General features: G+C 35.8%; 1 protein-coding gene across 4 annotated transcripts; it reads left to right on the forward strand.

Annotated features, from left to right (window-relative positions):
- The first annotated feature begins 4 nt into the window (after window positions 1-4).
- Window positions 5-21,645, forward strand: LOC106067394 (E3 ubiquitin-protein ligase RNFT1-like). 4 transcript variants are annotated; one of them, XM_056006267.1, is made up of 10 exons: window positions 5-71; window positions 2,964-3,142; window positions 10,487-11,204; window positions 13,836-13,921; window positions 15,087-15,199; window positions 15,815-15,968; window positions 16,409-16,555; window positions 17,160-17,225; window positions 17,470-17,571; window positions 18,010-21,645. In XM_056006267.1, the coding sequence occupies exons 2-10, from the start codon at window positions 3,020-3,022 to the stop codon at window positions 18,142-18,144; spliced, it is 1,644 nt and encodes a 547-aa protein (XP_055862242.1). In that variant the 5' UTR covers window positions 5-71; window positions 2,964-3,019; the 3' UTR covers window positions 18,145-21,645. The 4 variants fall into 4 exon arrangements, with proteins under 4 accessions (XP_055862242.1, XP_055862243.1, XP_055862245.1 ...); XM_056006268.1 differs by having other exon boundaries at window positions 59-98; XM_056006270.1 differs by lacking the exons at window positions 5-71; window positions 2,964-3,142 and adding an exon at window positions 8,941-9,051.
- The last annotated feature ends 1,128 nt before the right edge of the window (window positions 21,646-22,773 follow it).

Here is a 22,773-nt window from a genome sequence, read left to right on the forward strand (position 1 = left end):
GTTTAATTTTTATAAACATAGACTAAAAAGATTGAACAAGCTATTTCCTGTCTTTGCCATCTCATCGCCAGGTAAACAAACACTCAACAGTGTATAGCGTATGTATACTGTAACTATTGATCTAAACTAGAATTTAGATCTAGAATCTAGTAAAATTATAGATTTACAATTTTTAGATCCACAACTTTTAATTGGTAGAGATTGAAGCTAGTTTACTGACTTACTCTACTCTCTGAAAATTACCCTCTCTGATTCTCTTTGTCAACTTTGTGATTGTGACTTTTACTTTGTGACTCTCATTCTCAACTCTCAGTGCTTTCAACTCTCACTCACTCAGAGTAACTGTCACTCAGTGTGAGTGACTCTGTCTGTGTAACTCATTCTGAGTCTCAGTCAGTCTGTGACTAGATTGTCACTAGATCTAACAACTAAAGTGACTGTCTTATAGTTATAACAATAAGTCAAAGTCTGAATAAGTTGAATAAATAAGTGATTGAGTGAATCACTGAGTTACACAGAATACATCACATAGATACTGTTAAGTTACTGACAGGGTCTGTTTCTAAATATTTTGTATTCGTAGTCCAAATAAAAATGAAATTATATTTTATTCTTGTTAATTCTAGATTTAGATCTATAGGCTACATCTACTCTTACTCTAGGCGTAGACTCACTTTAGTCTAGGTCCAGAGTTTAGAAAAAAATGTTTTACATGTTTCGGATGTTCCTTCAGAGTTGAAGATAGTTTTCTTCCTAGTCCAAACCTCCCGCAGGACGACGGGGGATGGGAGCGGGCAGGATTTGAACCCTCGACCATCGATAAATCCGAACGACAGTCCAGCGCGCAAACCTCACGACCAGGCAGCCATCTAGATTCTAGATCAAATCTATCGACTTTTTATTTTTAATGAAGATTTTCCATGCTCTAATCATCATTATCATGCCTAATGGCATGAAGGAGGATAGATAATCAGTCCTAACATATAGACGAATATAGATCTGTATTATCTTATATATTACAGACATTATTTAAAAAAAAAGAAGATAATAATGTCCTATAGATCTAGATGCATTGAATCATGTGGAAATCTAGTCATTCATGTTAATCAATTACCTAGCTACAAAAATGTAAAAAATAAAGTAAATTATTTAAGAAAATTCTTTTAATAAGTTTAAAATAAGAGGCATGGAAAAGGAAATTTTTTAAAATAATAAAATATTGATATATTTATATACTGAAAGATTTAACCTAATAATTCTACATTAAATCCATAATCGTTAAAAAAAAACACAACCTAAACACTTAAACACTATTTGCTACTTCAAAGTTAATAAAAGATGAAAAATGGAAAATATGTGATATACACTTTTGTACCAAAAACAGAACCACTAATACAATATATTGTCATTTAAAAAAAACCCATCTTGTTCTAATATACAACCAAAGCAAAGAACAATCATTCTCACATGCAGAAAATGAAAAAAAACAAACAAAAGTTTAACATTATAGAGATAGTGTAACGAATATTGTAATCTGAGAGTAACGCCATACTCGCAAGCTCTAGCAAATTTATTCCCTTAGAGTAACGTCGCACTGAAAGATTTAAACTGTGCTAAGTCATTGGTTTTCTTGGACTATTAAGGCAACCCAATTCATTCTTCAATGGCACTAGGGAAGAAGGAGCATGTGTACTAATTTTTTCTAGTGTATGGAATAAGATATGTGCTTCTAATAATTATATATGGTTCTACAATGATATAAATCTAGATTTCTAGATCTGTAAGAAATGTTCCTTATTTAGAAAATTGAGAATTATCTAAAACGTTATATTCATGATTAATCTAGACTATCTAGATTCTAGATGATCAGTAGATCTACATTCAAAATTCTTGAACTAGGTGTAATTTCTTTTTTATAATATGCTAATAATAAAATATAAATCTAGATATTGAATAGAATATGTATTTATATGAATGGCTGCCTGGTCGTGCGGTTTGCGCGCTGGACTGTCGTTTAGATTTATCGATGGTCCTGGGTTCAAACCCTGCCCGCTCCCCCGTTGTCCTGCAGAAGGTTGGACTAGGAAGTAAACTATCTTCAACTCTGAAGGAACATCCGAAACATGTAAAACATTTTACAAACATATTATAAATGTTTTTATATAATATCTACCGAATTTATATTATATCAAGTCACCCTTTTCGGCTATTGCCTACTCTAGACTAATTGACCTAATATTACACAAAATTATATAATAGGGGATAATATGCATACAAATCTAAACATTAAAGAATCTAAGGTATCAAATATTTGCTAAAATGTTAAAATATGTATGGTAGATTAGTCTGGCTACCCCTATGACAATATCATAAATTCTTAATATAGTTAATAGACTTTGGATATTGAAAGGTGTTAAAACTTTAATGGTTTTTTTTTGTTGTTTTTTTTCAAAACAACTAAGTTTTATCGATAAAGAGGATAGCAAATTGTTTAGTACCAACATGACAGTCTGGGTCACACCCCCTAAAATAATCCTAAAATCTGTCATAATATTTGAAGACACTAAACTGTAGACTAAGATTGGATGCCTCAGCTTTCAGTAAAGTTTTGATGAATGTGACATAAATAGGTAAACAATTTTTGAAAGTATATAATACAATTTGACCTCCTTCAGTCATAAGACAACAATGGCACATCATGTGGAGGACAATATGAGAACCTGGCTATTGACAATTGTAAGAACATTGTTGCCCACACAGTAGTTCCCCCTCTCTTAGCTGTTAGGTCCAAAGGAATTGTAAAAGCCGAATCAGTTTGGGGACAGCATTTCCTGTGCAAGGGTTTAGTTGCCTAGTAAGGACGGTTTGGATTTAAAGTTTACCTTCTCCTAGCTGGGTAGCCAGCCCCCTCCTCCTGTATGTATGTAGTACATTTGTTACTTTTATTTTACTCTTTTCTCTAGGGAATCTCAGACTTTTGTTGTAAGCTTGGAATATTTAGTTAAAAGAAAAAGAAATTATGTCTGGACCTCCTAGCTCTCATCATACTAATAGTTCGACATCAGGCTCCTCACCTGGTAGCAGTAGTAACCAGTCTATAAGCTGTAGCCTACAGAACTTTCCAGTACCAGTGCAATTACAGGTAAAAATTCTTTTATTTGGTATTGCAGCCAAACTTTTGTTGATGGATGAAAGGCTGCATAAAAAATCAGAACGGGGTGGGAGGTCTAAAGGTTGTTTTTTAATGATATAGTATCTACTGTGCATTTAAGCATACAGCAAGCAATGTCCCTGTCGCCTGATGCACGTACCTTGCAGCGGTGTGACAGCTTGGGTGTCGCAATGACCCTCAGAGCTATAGTGGCAGTAGCCAACCACTCAACTTAGACCAATGAAAGAGAAAAATTTCATTGTACACTCAATTACTTCTGTGGTGAGCTGTTTTTAATGCAAATTCACCCAGCTACTTAATCGATGTTCATTGAACATGTACAAGATGAGTCCCATATCTTATAACAAACAAAAAGGTTTATTGTCTTAAAGGGCAAATGTTATTTTAATGTGTCTAGCGCAAAATACACTTTACTTGCTGACATCTAAAATATCATCTTATATAATACAGACGTTACTTCAAAAAAGAAGATGGTTACATCCTACTATACTAAATATCATGCCTTTTTCTCAAACTGTCATGGCATCATTTTTTGTCCTTGTACAACTTTTGGCTCTTAGCAAGATTTGTACCAGTACACACAGTCTGCTTCTGTCAGAGTTTGCACTATTTCCTCCCACATACAATTTCATTGATGCCTGTAGACCTCAGATTTTGCTTGCAGACATCTCTGCAGGTTACTCTGGGGAGGCCCTTGGGTCTGACTCCCTCTGCAAGCTCAGCATAGAGAATGTCCTTTGGGAATTCTTCCATAGGGCATCAGTATAAACATGCCACTCTCTGGCATGCAGGTGAAATGTCCGAGCCAGTGTAGTCTTCTCTGTATCATTTTGGTAGATTATAGTCGCATAAAACTACATAATAGAGAACCCTTACACTTGACTATTTGACTTGACTGAGCTACCAGTTCATCCATTATATCACTGTACTTCGATTAAGAAAACTCCATTATGCTGTTGTTCTGTCCTAGGGACAAGCTTCATATCTTGTGTTTTTTGTTGGGTTTTAATCATTACGTTCATGCGTACTTAAGTGTACCACAAATTTACTATTTATTTTGTACTTCTTTAGCTACCTTTAAGTTTTAGTGTAAACCAGCTAGGTCTGTGTATAATTCTGAGATTCTAATTTATTCAAGCTAGGTGGTTTACTTATAAGTCATTAATTTTAGCATTATATTGTTCATTGGTACCCTACTTGTATTCCATGTTCTAGGAACTACTTGTTTTTGAAAACAAAAATCGTTTATCGGCAATGAAAAATATTGTTCTTGTAAAGAAAAAATATTGTTCTTGTAGCGCCTATGTTACAGTTTCTGTATACTATTGGCTGACTGGTCATTTGTTGTTCACAATTAACTGTTGACATGATAGGGTGTTTTTTTTTTTGTTTTTTTTTAGATTGAGAGGGAGAGAGACTTGGTTCAAATACTACCATTTGTGTTTTTAACTAATATTATGAAGTAACTAAAATTCTTGGTTAAGTAAAGTAAAGTTCCTCTTTCAGACCTTGTGGTCTATAAAGCAGATGATATAAAGGTCATCTGTTTTTTTTTTGTGGCTTACGGTTTACGAGGGTGTCATGTGGCCAGCACAATGACCAACCGACTTTATTTTTCCCCAAATAATGTCAGGTGTCCATTAGAACTGGGTGGACTCAAAGGCGCCCAAAGATCCAGAAATTAAAAATCCCATTTTTCATCAGGATTCTAACCCAGGATCTCCAATTCAATGTTTTTATTAAGACAAGTGCATTTTGAATAAAACAGTTCTTTCAATAGTCTCCTGCTCCACCCCTAATTCAACGAAATAAAACAAAATCAAGGCTTTAAATACATTTGTGTTCTACCAGTACATTATCCAAAATAAATCCTGTTAGCATTGTTGGTCTTCTGGCAGTCTCTTTAATGTGTATGGTCTACGCTTACTTTTTGTTTCACTTTGATTAGTGCTGACTGACAACAGATCGGTAAGTTATTAAGCAGCATACTTCTGACAATTTTGTCAAGCTAGATCTATTGTATTTGTGTGCTTGTCACTAGAAGTGTGTATGCTTTCCTGTTTGTGACATGTCAGATGCAGAGCAACAGATACCCAGTATTATTTTATGCTATGGGACATATCAGTTACACTTACAGCATATCAGATTCAATGTAATGCAGTCTTGTGTGTGACATATCAGTTACAGCATAACAGATCCTATGTACGCTGTCTTGGCTGTCTTGTCTGTGGTCTATTTGATGCAGGAAGTAGATTTAAAGTATGCTTTCCGATTTGTAAGGATACTTTGTAGCAGATTTTAAAGTCTATTGTCCTGTGTGATGGATGCCTATCTGTCTTGTAGTTAATTGTTGATGCCTGTCGGATTACGACAGATTACTCTTGCAAATGTCTGTGTTTCTTGTACGGGTGTATTTCAATGCGATTAACCAACAAGCAAACAGACACATCTGTTTTAACAAGTGGAGAGACGAATGCAAACACCGTTGAAACAGTTTAAATAAAGTTTTAATCCACACAAGGCCACAGTCGATGTCTCTGTCAATATATACATCCTACCCTTGTGAAATCCTATCACCAACTGATTTTCTGTCTCTAAGTAGCCTCTAACCCAACTAAGTCGAAGCGTCACTAGTCGCGTTCAAAATCCGTCTATTAAGGTGCGACTCTACATAAACTAAAAATACTAACTAAGTGTCTAACACCTGATAGACACATAATCAGACACGCTTTAATGATGTGATAGTTATAAATATGAAGTCTCCTGACTTATCTGTAAATATATATATATAAATATATATATCTTTATATATAATTCTCTTCTTCCCTAATCAGGTCAAACAAGAAGTAAAGCAAGGATCACTCTCTTATTTCTGCGGATAGTCACCCCACGAAAAAAAAACAAAAAAAAAGGGGGGGGGGTGGAGAACACGTTTTCACAGCTAACTACGGATGGCTGCGCGCTGGACTGTCACGGATGGCTGCGCGCTGGACTGTCAAAACCTGCCCGCTCCCATCCCATGCGGGAGGTATGGACTAGGAAGTAAACTATCGTCAACTCTGAAGGAATATCCGAAAAATGTGAAAACATTTTACAAACACTAAATAGCAGGACTTAACCATTGTGGGGCCCCATTCGAAACGGATTTCGCGGGGCCAAGTTTGGGTAGGGAAGCGGACAATAAGTGAAATTTAAGAGTTTGTATTAGAAAATAAATTCGTCTATGCATTTTATTCATTCATTACTACGTACAGAATTACTTTACGAGCCTTGTATGTAGCAAAGTCATACAGTAGATCATAATAATTCTGTTTCCCACATAGATCACGTTCAATAGCAAGAATTACCAAATGTTTCAATCTATCTTTGAGAATTGTTGACCTCAAGTAATTCTTTTTTTTTTTAGTTTGAGGCGCGAGAAGCTTCTTTCACCAGATTTCACAATTACGGCTAATGCATAATGCCGTTTTTATACATCGCTCGTAGGATTGGCGTTTTCCATATTGAATGACACCCCAAAATGACAATTTTTGTGTATATATTTCCAATTGCAGTGGCCTTAGGCCGGCCCTTCTAAATAGCGGCGTATGCTACGCCGCCGGTCGACTAGTATATATATATATAATTCTCTACGTCGCCCAATCATGCGGGACAAGACGCAGGCACGCCGACTCTCTAACCATCGATGAAAAAGTCATGGGAAGATAACTCTTTTATTAAAATAGCGGCGTATTCTACGCCGCGGGTCGGCTCGTTTATATTAAGTAATCAGATACAGCGTCTCAGTGTATTAAAGTTGAGACAACTGCCTTGAAAGGGGAGGTCTAATTGTTGTTTCCACAGTGAGTTTTTTTTGGTTGTTTTTTTTTTTGTTCTGCAAAAATTGTTCCTTTTTTTTCCCCTCCTTTGAATTCTATTTTAGCCTTTCTCTTCTTCGCTTTGAATGGAAATGAGGTCTTCTCTTCCCATTAGGATCAGAGAGTTTATAAGAACTTAAAGAGTGTGAGTTTGTGTTCAAGTTGTCTCCCCATTTTTAAAATGCCATTAGCTCATTAAATAAAAGCATGCTTGTGCTGATGTTATTCATTGAAGCCTTGACCAATTTGATGTACACCAATTATTATTAAACAGGAAGCAGTGGGCCAAGTAACAAGTATTTAATACTATAAAGCTAGATAGTCCTTTGGTTTACCCTTTCTGTAATTTCTCTGAGACACCTTGCCCATGGAATGTGAATCCTGAATCTCTGTGCCTCGTTCAAAGTTGGAGAAAGTAGATACATTCAAATACTTATGGACTAACATACCTAGGTGTTTAGAGTCTTTAAGAAAAAGAATTTTTCAACAAATGTCTTCATTCAAACTCAAACCGCGTTGGTAAAGTAAAAAATACAAATTGTTAGCAGTAAAATTGAAATGCACATATCTCTGGTGGTCCTTTGTAACGCCGAGAGACCAACACACGCTGGGTCTTCGATACCAAGGAAAGATCTAGTCCATACTGGGAAATGAAGAAAGCTGAAAATGGTTTTAGACCCATCATCAGACAGGATGATGATTCATACGCCAGGGCTCTGCAAGTTACAGATGGCTAGAAGAGAAGCAGTTTTGACGCCGTCACTCTTGGATGATCAACAACGTAAAGCTTGTGTGTTCAACAACATGACTCCATAGAAATACTGAACTTGAGACGAAAGTTGCATTGGCATTGTGTCCCCTGAATCAGGGAGATGATACTTGTTATTTTAACACATGATATCAACTCATTTTGTCTGTTACAAATCTTGTACACGTTATTTCTCCCACTTCCCATTCTCGGATCAAGTTGAAACTTGGCACAATTATTCTTTGTCGAAGACAATGAAGGAATCAACTTAAAAAATGAACCAAATTGTTAATTAGTTGGTGGTAATCAATTTTTTTTTATATAGAAAAGGGGAGATACATCTCGCAATTTTAAAAGTGATTATGCGGTTATTTCCTTTACATAAGCTTCTTTTAAAAATAGTATTTTTGATATTTTCCTTGTTGATTGTCTGTTTCCATCGACTCAGTAAGTTAGCCCCCCCCCCCCCCCCCCCCCGTCACCCATGTCACCATGTTTCAAGTGCTGGCAACACAGTAACGAACTCACAACTTGACTGAATTCTGGGGGTGTTATTTGTGTTGACCTAAGTAATCGTCTGCATTGAAACACTTTATCTGGGGGCTCTATGTTGTGTCGTTCAACTGTCTTTCCTTGATTTGTCTCTTCTCTCTCTCTCTCTCTCCTTCTCTCTCTCTCCTTTCTCTCTCTCCTTTCTCTCTCTGAGAAAGTAATTTTACGATCAGTGCTATCCCGTTCAAGCTGTCTTCTTCACACGAATTTTATACGAGCACAGTGTTTCATAGAAGGCGCGGTGGCTGAGCGGTAAATCGCTAGGCTTCCGAACCGGGGGCCCCGGCTTTGAATCCTGGTGAAGACTGGGATTTTTAATTTTGGGATCTTTGGGCTCCTATGACTCCACCCAGCTCTACTAGGTACCTGACATTAATTGGGGTAAAAGTAAAAGCGGTCGTTCGTTGTGCTGGCCACTTGACATCCTCGTTAACCCTGGGCCACAGAAACAAATGTCCCTTAACATCATCTGCCTTATAGATCGCAAGGTCTAAAAAGGGAACTTACAGTGTTTTAGGGAAAATTCTGTTTTTACCGTTATAAGTTTTAAAAATATAATCATCTTAAAATTAGATAAGGCTTTTTTTTTTAAGCACAGCTTTCATCGGGTATTCCCGCACTCGACTCGGGTGTTTCGTTGTATTCAGTAAAGAGTTACTTAGAAATGAGCTGGACCTAATTGAAGAACTCACTGGATAGACTCCTTGAAATTTTGAACCATTGTAAGTTATAGAATGAGGAATTAATAGTAGACTACCATTAGCTTCAGGGAGGAGGAATTGATTTTAAAACAAACTTTTTTTTTCCATACTAATTTTTAAAAGATTATTTATTCGCTGGCAAAATTGAAGTTTTATTTCACCTCCTTGACATTGGTTAGATTGTCGTGAAAATCCATATTTGGTGTTCTTAGACGTACTGCATCACAAGACGTAGTTAGTTCAACTCATTTAATTAGCTCTGTGTGTTCTAATTGTGTGTGTGTGCTAGTGATTGGTACAGAATTTAAATCTTCCTTCTGTGGCACGGCTGACAGTTTGAACTGTGTCTTAGAGCAATAGGGGCATCAACTTCAAAGTGTGGCAAAGAATTACGTCTGTAGAGAAACATGGGGAATTCCCACAATGTTCTCATTTCTGTTTTTCCTTGAAGGGAGAGCGTCGGTTGTAATCTATGTGGACTTTAAAGTAGAGACACAGAGCTATTGACACTCGTATTTACACATTCGTATTTGTTTGTAGACACACGTTTCTTTTTTTATCTTTTGAGAATGCAGATTGAGTAAGTCTCAACAACACAGCCATGCGCTTTTTTTTCCCCCTTGTGTGCTTTATGGATATTTATATCCAAAAATATATTTTCGTAAAGGCGAAGCGCTTAGGAATTAGATCTACGCTACTATGAGTATGTCCCTAGATCTAGTTAGATACGGCGAGGCACGGTCTCCTGTTCATTTATTTTGCTTGTAAGCCGAGCCGTGCTTAATAAATTCCTGTGTTTGTCTACCCACATTAATATTAACCAACAAATGAGATCAGCAAAACTTTCTCTGACATAGTTAAACGTAACAGGCATTGGTAAGCAGGCGACACTGTGTCGAGACTTAACTTTGGCTCAGTCATGACTCTAGGGTTAGGATTAAGTTTAGGGATTAGGCTAAGTATTGACACTAAGGCTACGTCTTAACACTAAGGCTACGTCTAGGCACTAAGGCTAAGCTTGGACACTGTTGGCCTCCTTCTGTCGTAAAGCGACTATGGTTAATCTCGAACACTTTTTCATATGGCAGTGGAGCCCTAATTTGGAGAGACACTCCCGTCCACATATATTGCAGGCTTAGGTGGCTTTCACTTTGGTGGTAGAGGCACTGTCCACTTTTCGCATGGCACACTTTTCTTCCAGAACTAAGCTTGGACACTAAAGCTAAGTTTACACACTAAGGCTAAATCTTGACACTAAGGCTTTGTCTTAACACCAATGTTAAGTCTTGACTTTAAGGTTTACTAAGTTTAAATCTTGACACTAAGTCATAGTCGTAAATTTAATTCTAATTTCTGGTTGCAGATTTTCTATTTGTAACCTGTTTCATGCATGAAATATTTCAAAGTTATTACCAGTTCTTTTTAATAAATACCATTTTTTTCTGTATGTTTTCAGGCTCGTATCCCACGGTCGCCATTGGCCGTAGCTCAGGAATTATTGCCAAATTTTCCTAGTCACCTGAACAGACAGCAGGATTATGAGGAAGGTGTCCACCACCTATTTCCTACAAGTATACAGCAGCAAATACAACAGCAACTTCAGATGCAGTTTCAACGACAGCTCCAATTGAATCTTCAAGGGAGAGGAGAGTCCTCCAGGGTCCCTGAAATACCAGACCCCCCGGACACGATTCTAGATGTGGACATACCAGGGGGAAATAACCAGCTAAGTAACAGGGACAGCAGTTATGGTTCATCTTCTGTGATATCTGGTGGTGCGGCAGGGCCAAGGGGCCCTTACTCTCAGCTTTTGTTAGAAGCGTTGTTGAGAAATCCACAGGTAGCCAGCCTTCAGCAAAGAATGAACTCCAGCACGTCTGGGACTACATCTTACCGCCTTGTTTCTGGCAATAGCCACGGGCACCAGCACTCTCACAACTACAACAGCATTGACAGCAGTAGCGACGCTGGTGCCTCACACAACAGCAACAATTCTTTGGGCATTAACTTTGGCTCCAATGCTGGGGCCCCCGGTGTTTCTGGGAATGGAGAAGGGGTCCCGAACACTGGGCTCCCTCAGTCCACCGAGTTGACAATGTTGACTAAGTGGGTAGCAGAGTCTGGGATATTTATTCTGCTGTTGTTTCTTCATTTCTTGTACGATCATAGTCTAGGTGAGTGCACTAATGATTTCTGTTTGACTATGTCTACATTTTTATTAATAAAATATTTAATAATATTGTGTATCCAGATCAAGTTCGCCAAGGTATAAAGAAGTATCACATAAAAAGATGATGTGCTTAAAATCCTTGTAAAAATCAAAGACAGAAAAGGCTAAAGTAAAAAAATTATTTTTAAACAAAACTTTTATTAAAATGCACTAAAAGGTAGAAAGCTTAAATTTTGCAAAATTATTCATAGTTGATAAAAATACATGATATACAAAAAATTAACCAATTACTTAATCAATTAGTGGTAATTAAATAATTTTATTTCATATAGAAAAAGGTAAACCTTGCAGTATTCAGAGATATTTGGAGTGATTTTTGTGTTTCTTCCCCATAGATAAGCTTTGTTTCTTAAAATACATTTTTTATATTTATATAAAAACGCTTTTTTAAATACATACATACATTTTTTTATATTTATATAAAAGCGCTTTTTAAAAAAAAAAAGCTTGTCTAATTTTGCTTGTTTATTTTCCATTTAGTGATGTTTCCCATTAAAAAGATCTAAAGGAGATATCATACAGCTATCATTTTAATGCTTTTTTTAAAATCTTGTTAAGAACATAAGGTTCTATGATAATAAGACAATGCCTTCCAGACCAAACATTAAGGCCAAGTGGGATCTAGTCTACATTGCTACATTGACTGTACCCTTGCATGCTTATTTTCCCTATATCAGATGAAGGTGGAAAGCCTCAGTGAAGTTTTAAGCTTTCTATCTACAGAAAATGTGGCATGTAGCATAGAATTGCAGAACAAGGGTGGGGGACAATGACTGTATGGTAAAGCACATGGCTTCTGAACTAACGGGTTCTGTGTTTGAATCTGGGATTTTGAGCTTGTGGACTTTTAAGACGCTTCCGAGTCCAACCAACTCCAATGGGTACCTGACATTAGTAGGGCAAAGTAAAGGTGGTTGGTCATTGTGCTGGCCATATGCCATAGAAGCAGATGGGCTTTACATCATATGCTCAACAGATTGCGGTTGCAAAGGGCCATATTCCTTTTTTTTCATGGTGCAGTAATTATTGAAAGAAGAAGGTGAAGCTAGCAGTTTCAGAGGTACTCAACAGTCTTGACCATCGGGGTCCTTAAAAAAAAATGAGTCTTTCAAGTCTGTATAGTTTTCAGAACCTGTATGGCCACATAGTTGCGTGACTCACCTAAAGTCCACCCTTGTATACTCAATTTCACAAACAATATTAAATATATATTAATTACATTTCACCATAATGGACTTCCTGGGCTATCAGGCATCGCCTAGGAAATGTGTAATGTTCTGAGCTCTGTGGGACATGTAGAGAACACACTGGTCATTTGCTGCACCCCCAAACCAGCTCCCTTCATCTGAACTTTGTTTTGTCACTGGATATAGCTGGTCACTGGATATAGCTGGTCACTGGATATAGCTGGTCACTGGATATGGCTGCCTGGTCGTGCGGTTTGCGCGCTGGACTGTCGTTCAGATTTATCGATGGTCCCGGGTTCAAACCCTGCCCGCTCCCATCCCCCGTCGTCCTGCGGGAGGTTTGGACTAGGAAGTAATTATCTTCAACTCTGAAGGAACATCCGAAACATGTAAAACATTTTACAAACATATAGCTGGTCACTGGATATAGCTGGTAAGGGAGAAGGAGGCAATTCTGCTTCATTTTAAATAATTTCCATCAAGTGAGACACATTCTGAATAGTTAAGGTGATGTCTGAGCATGTCTTTAATTCCTCTGGTGGAGCCCCCTTTCATACCGTCTCTTCTAAACTCACCTTTGGCATATAGTCATCTCCTTTAAGGTTAGACATCCCACATAGTCCAGTGTCCCAACAATAAGAATTGCCTTTGTACTGTTCACATTTTTTTTGTTTGTTTATTTGTTTTACTAAACATGTTTCAGATATTCCTTCAGATTTGAAGATAATTACATTTTAGCCTAAATCTTCCCCAGGACTGCAGCAGGGAAGGTTCGAACTAGGGACCATTATAATGACAGTTCAGAGTGCATGCCACATGACCAAGAAGCCATCCTGATTTTACCAGAGAGCATTATTTGATGCAAAGGATTTCCATTTATACACCCGTAATGGAACACATGCACATTTTATAGAACATTTTAATAGTTGTATATGTTTTCTTTTAATGTCAACATGGAAATAGCAGGAGATTGATTTGAAGCTTAATCATACATAATTTTTTTCCTCTGGGCAGTGATGTCATTAAATACTATATTTTACACCATTAAGATAGAAAAGCTGTCCAGAGTAGTTTGTAGTTAGCTCAAAGGATGGAGACCAGGTCATGTAGTGTGCACTCTGAACTGTCATTTGATGGTCTCAATGGTCCCCGGTTTGAACCCTGCCCACAGTCATCTTACATGATCTTTGGGCTAGGATGTAAATATCTTCAGATTTGAAGGAACATCCGAAACATGCCAAACGTTTCCATTGTTCTTAAAATCATGAGTAAACATCCATGACTTTGCCTGCACTGTAACTCATGACCTTAGGGTCATTAGCCATGGGCTTTATCTTTTTGGTCCTAGTGCTTGATCAGCTCATCACTCTGTATTGTACTCCATACAGGCCTGCTGGTGTTCTTGTGTTTAGGAGGTACATTCTACTACACCAACATGAAACTTGTACATGCCATTCACCAATCAGCTGTCAGGGTGAGTTTTTAAAATAGCTGAATTTATAAGCACTTTGTCATGCAGTGTGTCAAGGTCGCAAGAAAGTGTAAACTGGAGTTGTTTTTTATTTACAACTGACTTCTTTATTGGTGTGTTAATATATAGGGGAGATAATTAGGAAAACATTTTATATTCCATTCCTGATACTAGAAGTTTTGGTTTAAATAACTTTATCAGGGGAGACAGCTTATTTTGGCCCATAAGTTTCAAGCTTTCTATTAAATCTACTTTTTTGAATCTAATATTGAATTTGAATTATATAGTGTATTAAAGTGACCATTATCTGCATTGGTTGCGGCAAAATATGTAGGTCACAGCTTGACTGGGTAGTCACTTGAAATACTGTACTCCTCATTAAAGTTCATACTTGAAGAAAAGCCTAATAACTATTATTGTTAATATTATTATAATGTGTATGCTTAAATCCACCTAAACAGAAATACAACTGGATATTGTATTACCAGATTGAATTATACAATCCTATTCCATTGTAACATACTTAAAGGATGGTCAGAATTCAGTTCTCTTTGATAAGCTGCCCAGCAAATATTATTATTGGCCTTGTTAGCCATGGTGAAATTTTGTTCTGTTAGGACATTTTGAGTTGGGGGGGGGGGGGGGGAGGCTTATTCCTCTTTATTTTTTTTTTGGGCTGACTGTTACATGCTTTGATAGTCTATTGTTTGCATTAAAATCTTAATAAGAATTTAACAAAGTGATGTTTTAATCTTGGTAGCAGAATTCTCAATAATTGCAATGAGTTCTATTGAAACATTGTGTGATTTCGATGTGGCAATATTTAAACCTTATTATTTGCTTATACTGGGGCGCGGTGGCTGAGTGTTTAAGCTCTTGGCTTCCAAACCTGGGGTCCTGGGTTCGAATCTCGGTGAAGACTGATTTTGAACTCTAAGGGTGCCCTGAGTCCACCCAACTCTAATGGGTGCCTGACTTTAGTTGGGGAAAGTAAAGGCGGTTGGTTGTTGTGCTAGCCACCCTACTGTTGGCCAAATAAACAGATGATCTTAACATCATCTGCCTTATATTATGGACCACAATATCTGGAAGGGGTACTTTTTTGCTTATAGTGCAATTTGTGAATCAAAATACATACATGTGATATACTTATTATTCCCTTGCTCAGGAGCAAAGCAGGTCATGGCTGGGACTGTTAAACCTGATGTGGCTGTGTGGATTTCTCATGGTCAACATTGTCATTATATTTTATGTCTTTAGTGAGCAGGAAATGTGGAGATTGTAAGTTGGGAACTTTTTCTTTACAAACTTAAAATTGATTATTTCCCCTTTTTATTTACAATCATAACTTTGATTATTTCCCCCTTTTCTTTACTAGCTTAAAATTGACCATTTCCATTTTTTCTTTAAAAGCTAAAAAATTAGTTTCTGTTCTCTTTGTTATTGATAAGGGAATTGTTTGACAAAATACATTATTCAACAATATGTTTATCAATTTATTTACAATTAAATATGATACATTTTAATTTGTAATATTTACTTCTAAATAATACACATTAGTTACTTTTATTTTACTGTCAAAATTAACAATAGGTGTTACAATAATTAATATAATCTCAACAAAGTTGGATTCAGAAAAAAAAAAAAAGAAGCACCTATCCATTTCCTCCATTGTATATGAGATGGGAAAAGGTTTAAGATTGAAATACGAAAAGGTTTAAGATTGAAATACGAATAGGTTTAAGATTGAAATAGGAAAATTATAGCCAATATATAACAAATTATGTTTACAGAATAGTTCAATGATAGTCTGCATATACTCTAGAAACCTGACTATAACTCTTCTCAGGCTCAGACTAAATTCTTTTGTTTATTTATTGCCTGTTGTATGTCTAGGTTATACTTCAGGATGGCTATAGTGGCAGACATATCAGTCTGGACGTTGCTGTGGTGTGTGGTACTAACAGACTACATTATCAAATTCCTGACAGTCATCACCAAGTCTATACTCGCCATGTTCCAACCTTGTTGTAAAAACTATCGGCGAAGGGTCAGTACTGAATGACAAGTATTAATTTTTATTATTTGACATGCTGTTTCAAATAAGAAGCCATTGATTAGATCTTTCTGCTATATTTTTGTAATCTCTATGATTTCATAAGGTAAAGGAGATAACTCAAAAATAAAATTCAGCAAAAGATTTGCTTTTGTAGTCAAAATGTTTGGGCTTTTCACTAGACTAGAGAGAGAGTTTTTTTAAGGGTTTGTCATTCCAATATTGAAGTTTCTCCAGAAGTACATTATAGTTAGATATATGTATTGCTTTTTCTTTAAAGAATTGTGGTTTTGATATGTTAATAGTAAATTGTACTCTGCATTTTTTTTTATCAAATATGATTTTATTTTTCGTAATAAAATAAAGTAAAAAACTTGATCAAATTTATGTACATCAAACAAATTTCATTTATTGACTTTTGACTTCAATTTCAGGGTAAATACTATTTGTTGATAGAGAGTATATCTCAGCTGTACCGCCAGATAGTGACCATTGTTCCCTGGTGGTATTACCTGAGTGACAACACTAGGACTAGTGTCTGGTTTGCATTCATAACAGAAGCTGTCTACCTGGGATTCAAGGTCTGTGCTGACAGTTTTGAGATAAATCATTCCAGAAATAAAAAACAAGATGACTGAATGTCTTTGTTTTTACATGTTTTGGATGATTCTTCAGAATGGAAGATTATTACTTCTTTGCCCAAAGCTTTCAGGGGATGGTGACAGGCAGGGTTAGAAACTGGAATGATGAAAATGACAGTTTAGAGCACAAACCACAAGACCAGACAGCCATCCTTGAGAATAAGTGGCATTGCTCCTCCATATCTTTTTTTAAAATATTAAACCCACAACTTAGTATTATGACATTTAATTTCTTTTTTGATTTAACAGTTTTAAAATGAATATATATGTTAAAAAAATTAAAGCTCTAAAAACTTTATGAACAGATTTATGTTTACTGCCAATATCAGCTTAACACCTTAGAGAGCTTTTCATTTACATTTATGTAACAAAATTTCAACTCACTTGTTTCATGACTAGCTTGAATTGTTGTCTTGAGTCAGCTACGTTAATTCTCACTTCAATAGAGCTACTTTGGTTGTATGAAAGATTTGTTTATAAATCTAATTTTAGCATTCTTTTAATCATATTTTATTTTATAATTATCTTTTTTTTCTTACTCTAGAGTTGGTCAGTGTGGGGCGCAGTCCAGTTCTTGTACACAGCCTTTCAAAGATTCCAGTCTAACTCAGTAAGTATAGGGGTTACAATCATTGCATCTGATGGCCCAGTTTCTTGCCTGAGCACCATGGGAGCATTAGTCCTTCCTGCTCTGTTCCCAATTTTCTCTCAGGTTCCATCTAATCAGATCTGATCCAGTTTTAGTTGAGTATGAAGTAGGAACATATTTTGTGTTTTAAATTTTATTTTCCTTGTTTACGATGTTACTATGTTGCTACTTCTTTTCTTGAAATACAATCTGTGTGCGTCCTCAGTCATTTGGTGTGAAGCCCAGTTCAAGTGATATGCTGGATAAAGGCAACCAGTGCCCTATTTGTCAAGATACAATCAATGATCCAATCATGTTACCTTGTAAGGTAAGTATTACGTCATTGTTTCTATGTGCAAGTTTTCAAAAGACAGAAACCATTCAGAAGACCAGAAGTAGCTGTTGGTCCTAACCTATTTTAATTATGGTTGAGGAAATGAAGAATGGAGACTTTGAGATATAAACATAACAGGCCGACAGCACAAATGGAGGTTGTCACACTCTTTGTGTCCTATTATGTTTATAACATTCTCATTTCTATGTTCAAAAGTTTATGAGCATATTATTTTTTGACATGAGATAACGGCCTAATATTTAATGTAAAAAAATAATTTCAAACACTCATTTGGGGGGCCCCCTCATGTGGTGTGGCGGGACGATTTTCAAATTCTCCCCACCTCACCCACCATAGCTACGCCACTGCCTGACCAATACATTTCACTACTCCCATTCACCAGCGTAAAGGACTTTTTTGTTTTAATTGCAGCATATCTTCTGTGAGCAATGCGTGTCTATCTGGTTTGATCGTGAAAAGACCTGCCCGATGTGTCGAGCCGAGATCACAACAGAATCTCCTGTGTGGAAAGATGGCAACACAAGCTCTCATCTGCAGTGGCACTGACCTGTATGCTCCCTTGGGTGACAGCAATGTTTTATTCAGTTCTCCTCTCAAAGTGTCTCATAACCTCTCGTACTCAGCAACCCTGTGCCTCATTCAAGATCTCTTCTTGGTTCTAGTTCTCACTCTTTTCTTTGTTTTAATGTCACTGGCTCATGAATCATGTTTTGTTATTCACTAGTTGGCTCATGACTAACTAGGTATTTGTGATTCACTATTTATTGGGCCCAGGTCATTTAGACTTTGGTTTGTGAATCACTTGATAGTGTTGCGGTTCATTGCAACTTACTAATTTATTGACTCCCTTGTTTATTGTGACTCAGTGACTTCACAGTCTGAGTCTGTTTTGGGCGATTCCCCTTATTTGGGTAAATGCCCACCCTCAGGTCAATAGTTCCTAATAAATCAATGATTCATTTTGAGTTGCTGGTTCACACTGAAGAGTTAAAAGAACAAAAGAATTATTATTTAATTCTTTTAGTAAAAATACTCTGTTCAAGTGTTTCTGTGTTTTTCATTTTGAACTTCTATGTTTTTTTGTTTTTTTTGTTTTTCTTTTGTTCTATCTTAGTGATTGTAATTATTTATACTATGTTACAAGCTTCTTATTTTTAGATTGATAGATCTTATTAATTCACTATATTTTTTGGCTAATGGGTTTCTGGCGTACATTTTCTATTAGTTATCTGAATGTTAAGGCTGTGACATTAAAGATTGTCTTCTGCTACAATGACTACTTTCCCTTCAAAATTGATCCTTTAATATTAGGCAATAATGTTGATTCATGTCTATATCTCTGTAAGGAAGCCCATTGTATAGTGTACGGGCTGGATGCAGGACTTATTTACATAGAGCTTTGATCATGTATCGAGGTTTAATCCACGCTGGTGGCTGGTGACGCTGGCATGAGTAGATATTGTTGATATGATGTACTGGCACCCTGTTGAATTGTTATTTATTTGTTGTCCTTGACCTGTTTGTAACTACAAAAGTTTTATGACATGTGTTGACAGCTTTTATTTTGTTGTATTGGGTGAAGGGAAGTTTTTAATTTTGTTATTCAGTTGTTCCCCTTTTCATTTTTCAACAAAGAATTTTAATGATTGTAGCCCTTTGATGATATGTATCAATATTTATTTTATTGGTTTCATAACATTTTTACTTATCATAGATTAGATTGTTTGTGGAACTCATCAAGTTAATTGTTTTCAGGTCATGATGACCTATTATGACCACCATAACATGAATATAAGTATTTAGTATTTAATTTGAGATATATCTGATTTCTAATACTTTCCCAATCTTAAATCAGTAGGTTAGCACACATTGTCACCAAACTTCCTGTGCTGTGTTGATTATCATAGTTGAATTACTTTGTTGACTATTGTACTGGAACTAATTTGTTGACTATTGTACTGGAACTAATTTGTTGACTATTGTACTGGAATTACTTTGTTGACTATTGTAGTGGAATTACTCTGTTGATTATTGTAGTGGAATTACTTTGTTGACTATTGCAGTAGAATTACTTTGTTACACTTCAACACACGAGTAAACAACTAGGTCAATGGTGCCCAACCTTTTGTTTATCCTGGAGGTCAAGGAAATCTCTGATTACTGCCAAAATTTACAGATTCCAATCCAATTCTCTGAGGCTTCATTGTGCACTGTGGACAGAAGTTTATAAGAGCTGAATAGAACAGCATCAAGGGATGGATATGTCCCGCAGGCCATAGTTTTGGCATCACTGAATTACATTGTTACTTATATGCAGTAAGTCAGTAGTTAATATCTCTAAATCCTTTTTACTTGACAGCCACTCCTTTATTGTCAACCAAGTAAATATGGTTCTACTGCAGATGTAGATGTAGATGCTCACTCCAGGAGCCACTAACCAAAACATTTCTGACTCTTTATTTAAGAAAACAAAACAAAGAGCCACAATTGAAATCCAACTTTTCTAATCATGATAAGTTTGTATCTTTTGGGTAATTCCGACAGATCATGCTTGATAAAAGAAAAGAACATAAATTCAAAGTGAATTAAGTTGTTTAGTTTATGGGGGTGGAGACATTTAGGGTATGGTGTAAAGAGGTTAAGGATATAGGATAAGGAGGCTTAGGATATAGGGTAAAGTGGTATAAATGTCAGTTGTGCTTCTACTATTGTATGTAAAGCATATTTGTGTTTGTAATAATGTATTATAGTAATGTAAAGCACTGAATGTTATAGTTGTATAAAATATCTAACAGTTAATACAACTTTGTTAAATATAACTTTGAAAGCAATTTTTTGAGTTTTTTACCAAAAGTTATAACGCTAAAATACAGTACCAATAGGGATGCAGTGTAAGGATAGTTTAATTGTAGTTCATTTTGTAAGTCATTTTATTGTTGTTTTTGTGGTTAAAACATTTTGTGTGCTTATTTCCCTTGAGTTTTGATTTTTTTGCTTTGTTTTGATGACTGAATTTTTTTAAGGTGTCAATTTGTATGACTCGATGTAGATGTATGACTCAAGAAGTCATGTTTTATGATGTACCATGTAAATGCTGTATAGCTGCAGTTGTAAATGATGCAAGAATCAAGAAGTTGCTGTCAACTCAAGATGTAAATGTTTGATGGTTTATATTCTCAACAGTAAACTTTAGGTCATATTACGTTGTCAGTGGCTGTTTCAGTTAGAATGTTTTAAAATTTAAGAGGCATTACTGTATTGAATTCTGTATGTTTTTACTTGCTGCCTAATCATTGTTATAGATTTTAGATCATAAACCAGATATAGAGTACAGACCATGGACTAAACCTCTTCCTGTATTTATCAATAGGAAGATGGTTTTTCTTTTAATTTTGTAACTAACTTATAAACTTGAGTCAATGCTCTCTTTCATATTGCTAAATATCCTAACAAAATGTTTTAGTATAGCTGTTGCATATAATAATAATAATAATATTAATAAGGTTTGTCTTCAAGTCCAAAGATTCATGAGAAGAAGAGTATTTCATGTGGCTATGCAGCCCCAGCTGTGACCTACATTCTTTGCCACATCCACACAAGCCAATACTCAGCAATACAGTATTTTATATACCTAGCTGTTGCATATATCTTTTAATAGACATAATTTAAATATAGTTTGATGTTGACTTTAAGCTGTTGTTACCTCAGGATTATTGTTGAAAAAAAAATGCACAGTAAATAGTTAATATTTTTTAAGGGAATAGGAAGGCAGGTGAGATAACTCCAAGGGCACATCCTATTTAAACTGAAGCACTAGACTTATAAGATATGAATGTGTTGAGATGTGTGTACTGATGTGGATGTCAGTGATGTGAAGCACTAGACTTATAAGATATGAATGTGTTGAGATGTGTGTACTGATGTGGATGTCAAGGCACTGACTTCTGCTACCTGGACTATTTAACCAAATGTGATAATTGCCTTCAATGAAGATTTTGTTTTGTTTCTTGTTCAACTCATGTATTGAAATAAAGGGGAAGCTATTCAGATCTTGTGTTTTTTGTTCAACAATAATTAGACTTTTTTTTACTCCAAAGATTTAACAAGGAGTGTAGTATTTCAGGTGGCAACGCAGACCCAGATGCAACCTACATATTTTGCCATATCCAGCACAGACATAACCGTTTTATGTGGTCGATTTAGATTTTCTTTTCGCTATCAACGTCTGTCTTCGGCAGTGGCTTTTCTTTTGGTCTTAAATGTGTATCCAGCGGCTTTTGTAAGAAACCTCCAGCTGTCTCGTTCTGACTCTGCCTGCTGTCAGTTGCTCTCTTCGATGTTAGTTAATGCAAGTTGGCGCCTAAGCTGGTCTTTTAAGTGTTTTCGGGGAGGCACCTCTATTATATTGACCACTATTCATCTTGTTCAAATAATGACTTGAAATAAAGGGTGCTTTGAAAGTAGTGCTCAATGTTTAGATCCATACTGATAATGGCCACTGGTTTAATTGATAGGACTAATTAGTTTATCTACTGACCTTTATTTTTCATTTAAAAATTAATAGAATCATTTTAGCTAATATTTCTTTCTTTTATAATTTTATGTATTTACTGCAAAGTGTGTTTTTTTTTTAATTTCTAATGGCATGTACCCAGTGACAGAATTGTTCAGATCTCATTACCAGATTAATGTCAAAAACTTTGTCACTCAAGTGGTAGATAGGGTTAGTGGGCTTTTGGTTACACTATAATGAAGCTGTTGGCAATTGGTTTACCTTAAACATGATTGTTACAATGTAATTAGATGGGGAAATAGGTCATGATATTTTCAGAAGTTCAGTCTATTGAGCCAATGTCTACCTGGGATCGTTTAGGTTAGGAAATATAAAATATGTGACCTTACGAAATCAAATGTTTTTTTATTCCCATGTAGAAATGATGAAAAGATTGAAGAAAGACTATATATAAAGCCATACTTTTTAATAGAAGTAAATAAAAAAAAATTCACAGTAACAGGGACTGAACATGAAGCTTGAAACTTATTGACTAAACAGACTTGGAACTTACAACTAGCTAGTCTCTTCTACATATGTTTTTTTTAAATTCGAATGTTCACATATCGGAAATCAAATAAAAATGTGTATCTAATTGTGTCCCTTTACATATTTTCTCTTCT

Source organism: Biomphalaria glabrata, chromosome 12 (genome assembly GCF_947242115.1).
Source record: "Biomphalaria glabrata chromosome 12, xgBioGlab47.1, whole genome shotgun sequence".
Classification (NCBI taxonomy): domain Eukaryota; kingdom Metazoa; phylum Mollusca; class Gastropoda; family Planorbidae; genus Biomphalaria; species Biomphalaria glabrata.

Bases quoted from the DNA above. Each gene is read 5' to 3' on its own strand.
- LOC106067394 (XM_056006267.1), top strand. From the start codon at position 3,020: ATGTCTGGACCTCCTAGCTCTCATCATACTAATAGTTCGACATCAGGC. The intron at 15,200-15,814 runs GTAAGTTGGGAA...TTGTATGTCTAG, and splicing joins GAGCAGGAAATGTGGAGATT to GTTATACTTCAGGATGGCTA. The intron at 17,226-17,469 runs GTAAGTATAGGG...GTGCGTCCTCAG, and splicing joins AAAGATTCCAGTCTAACTCA to TCATTTGGTGTGAAGCCCAG.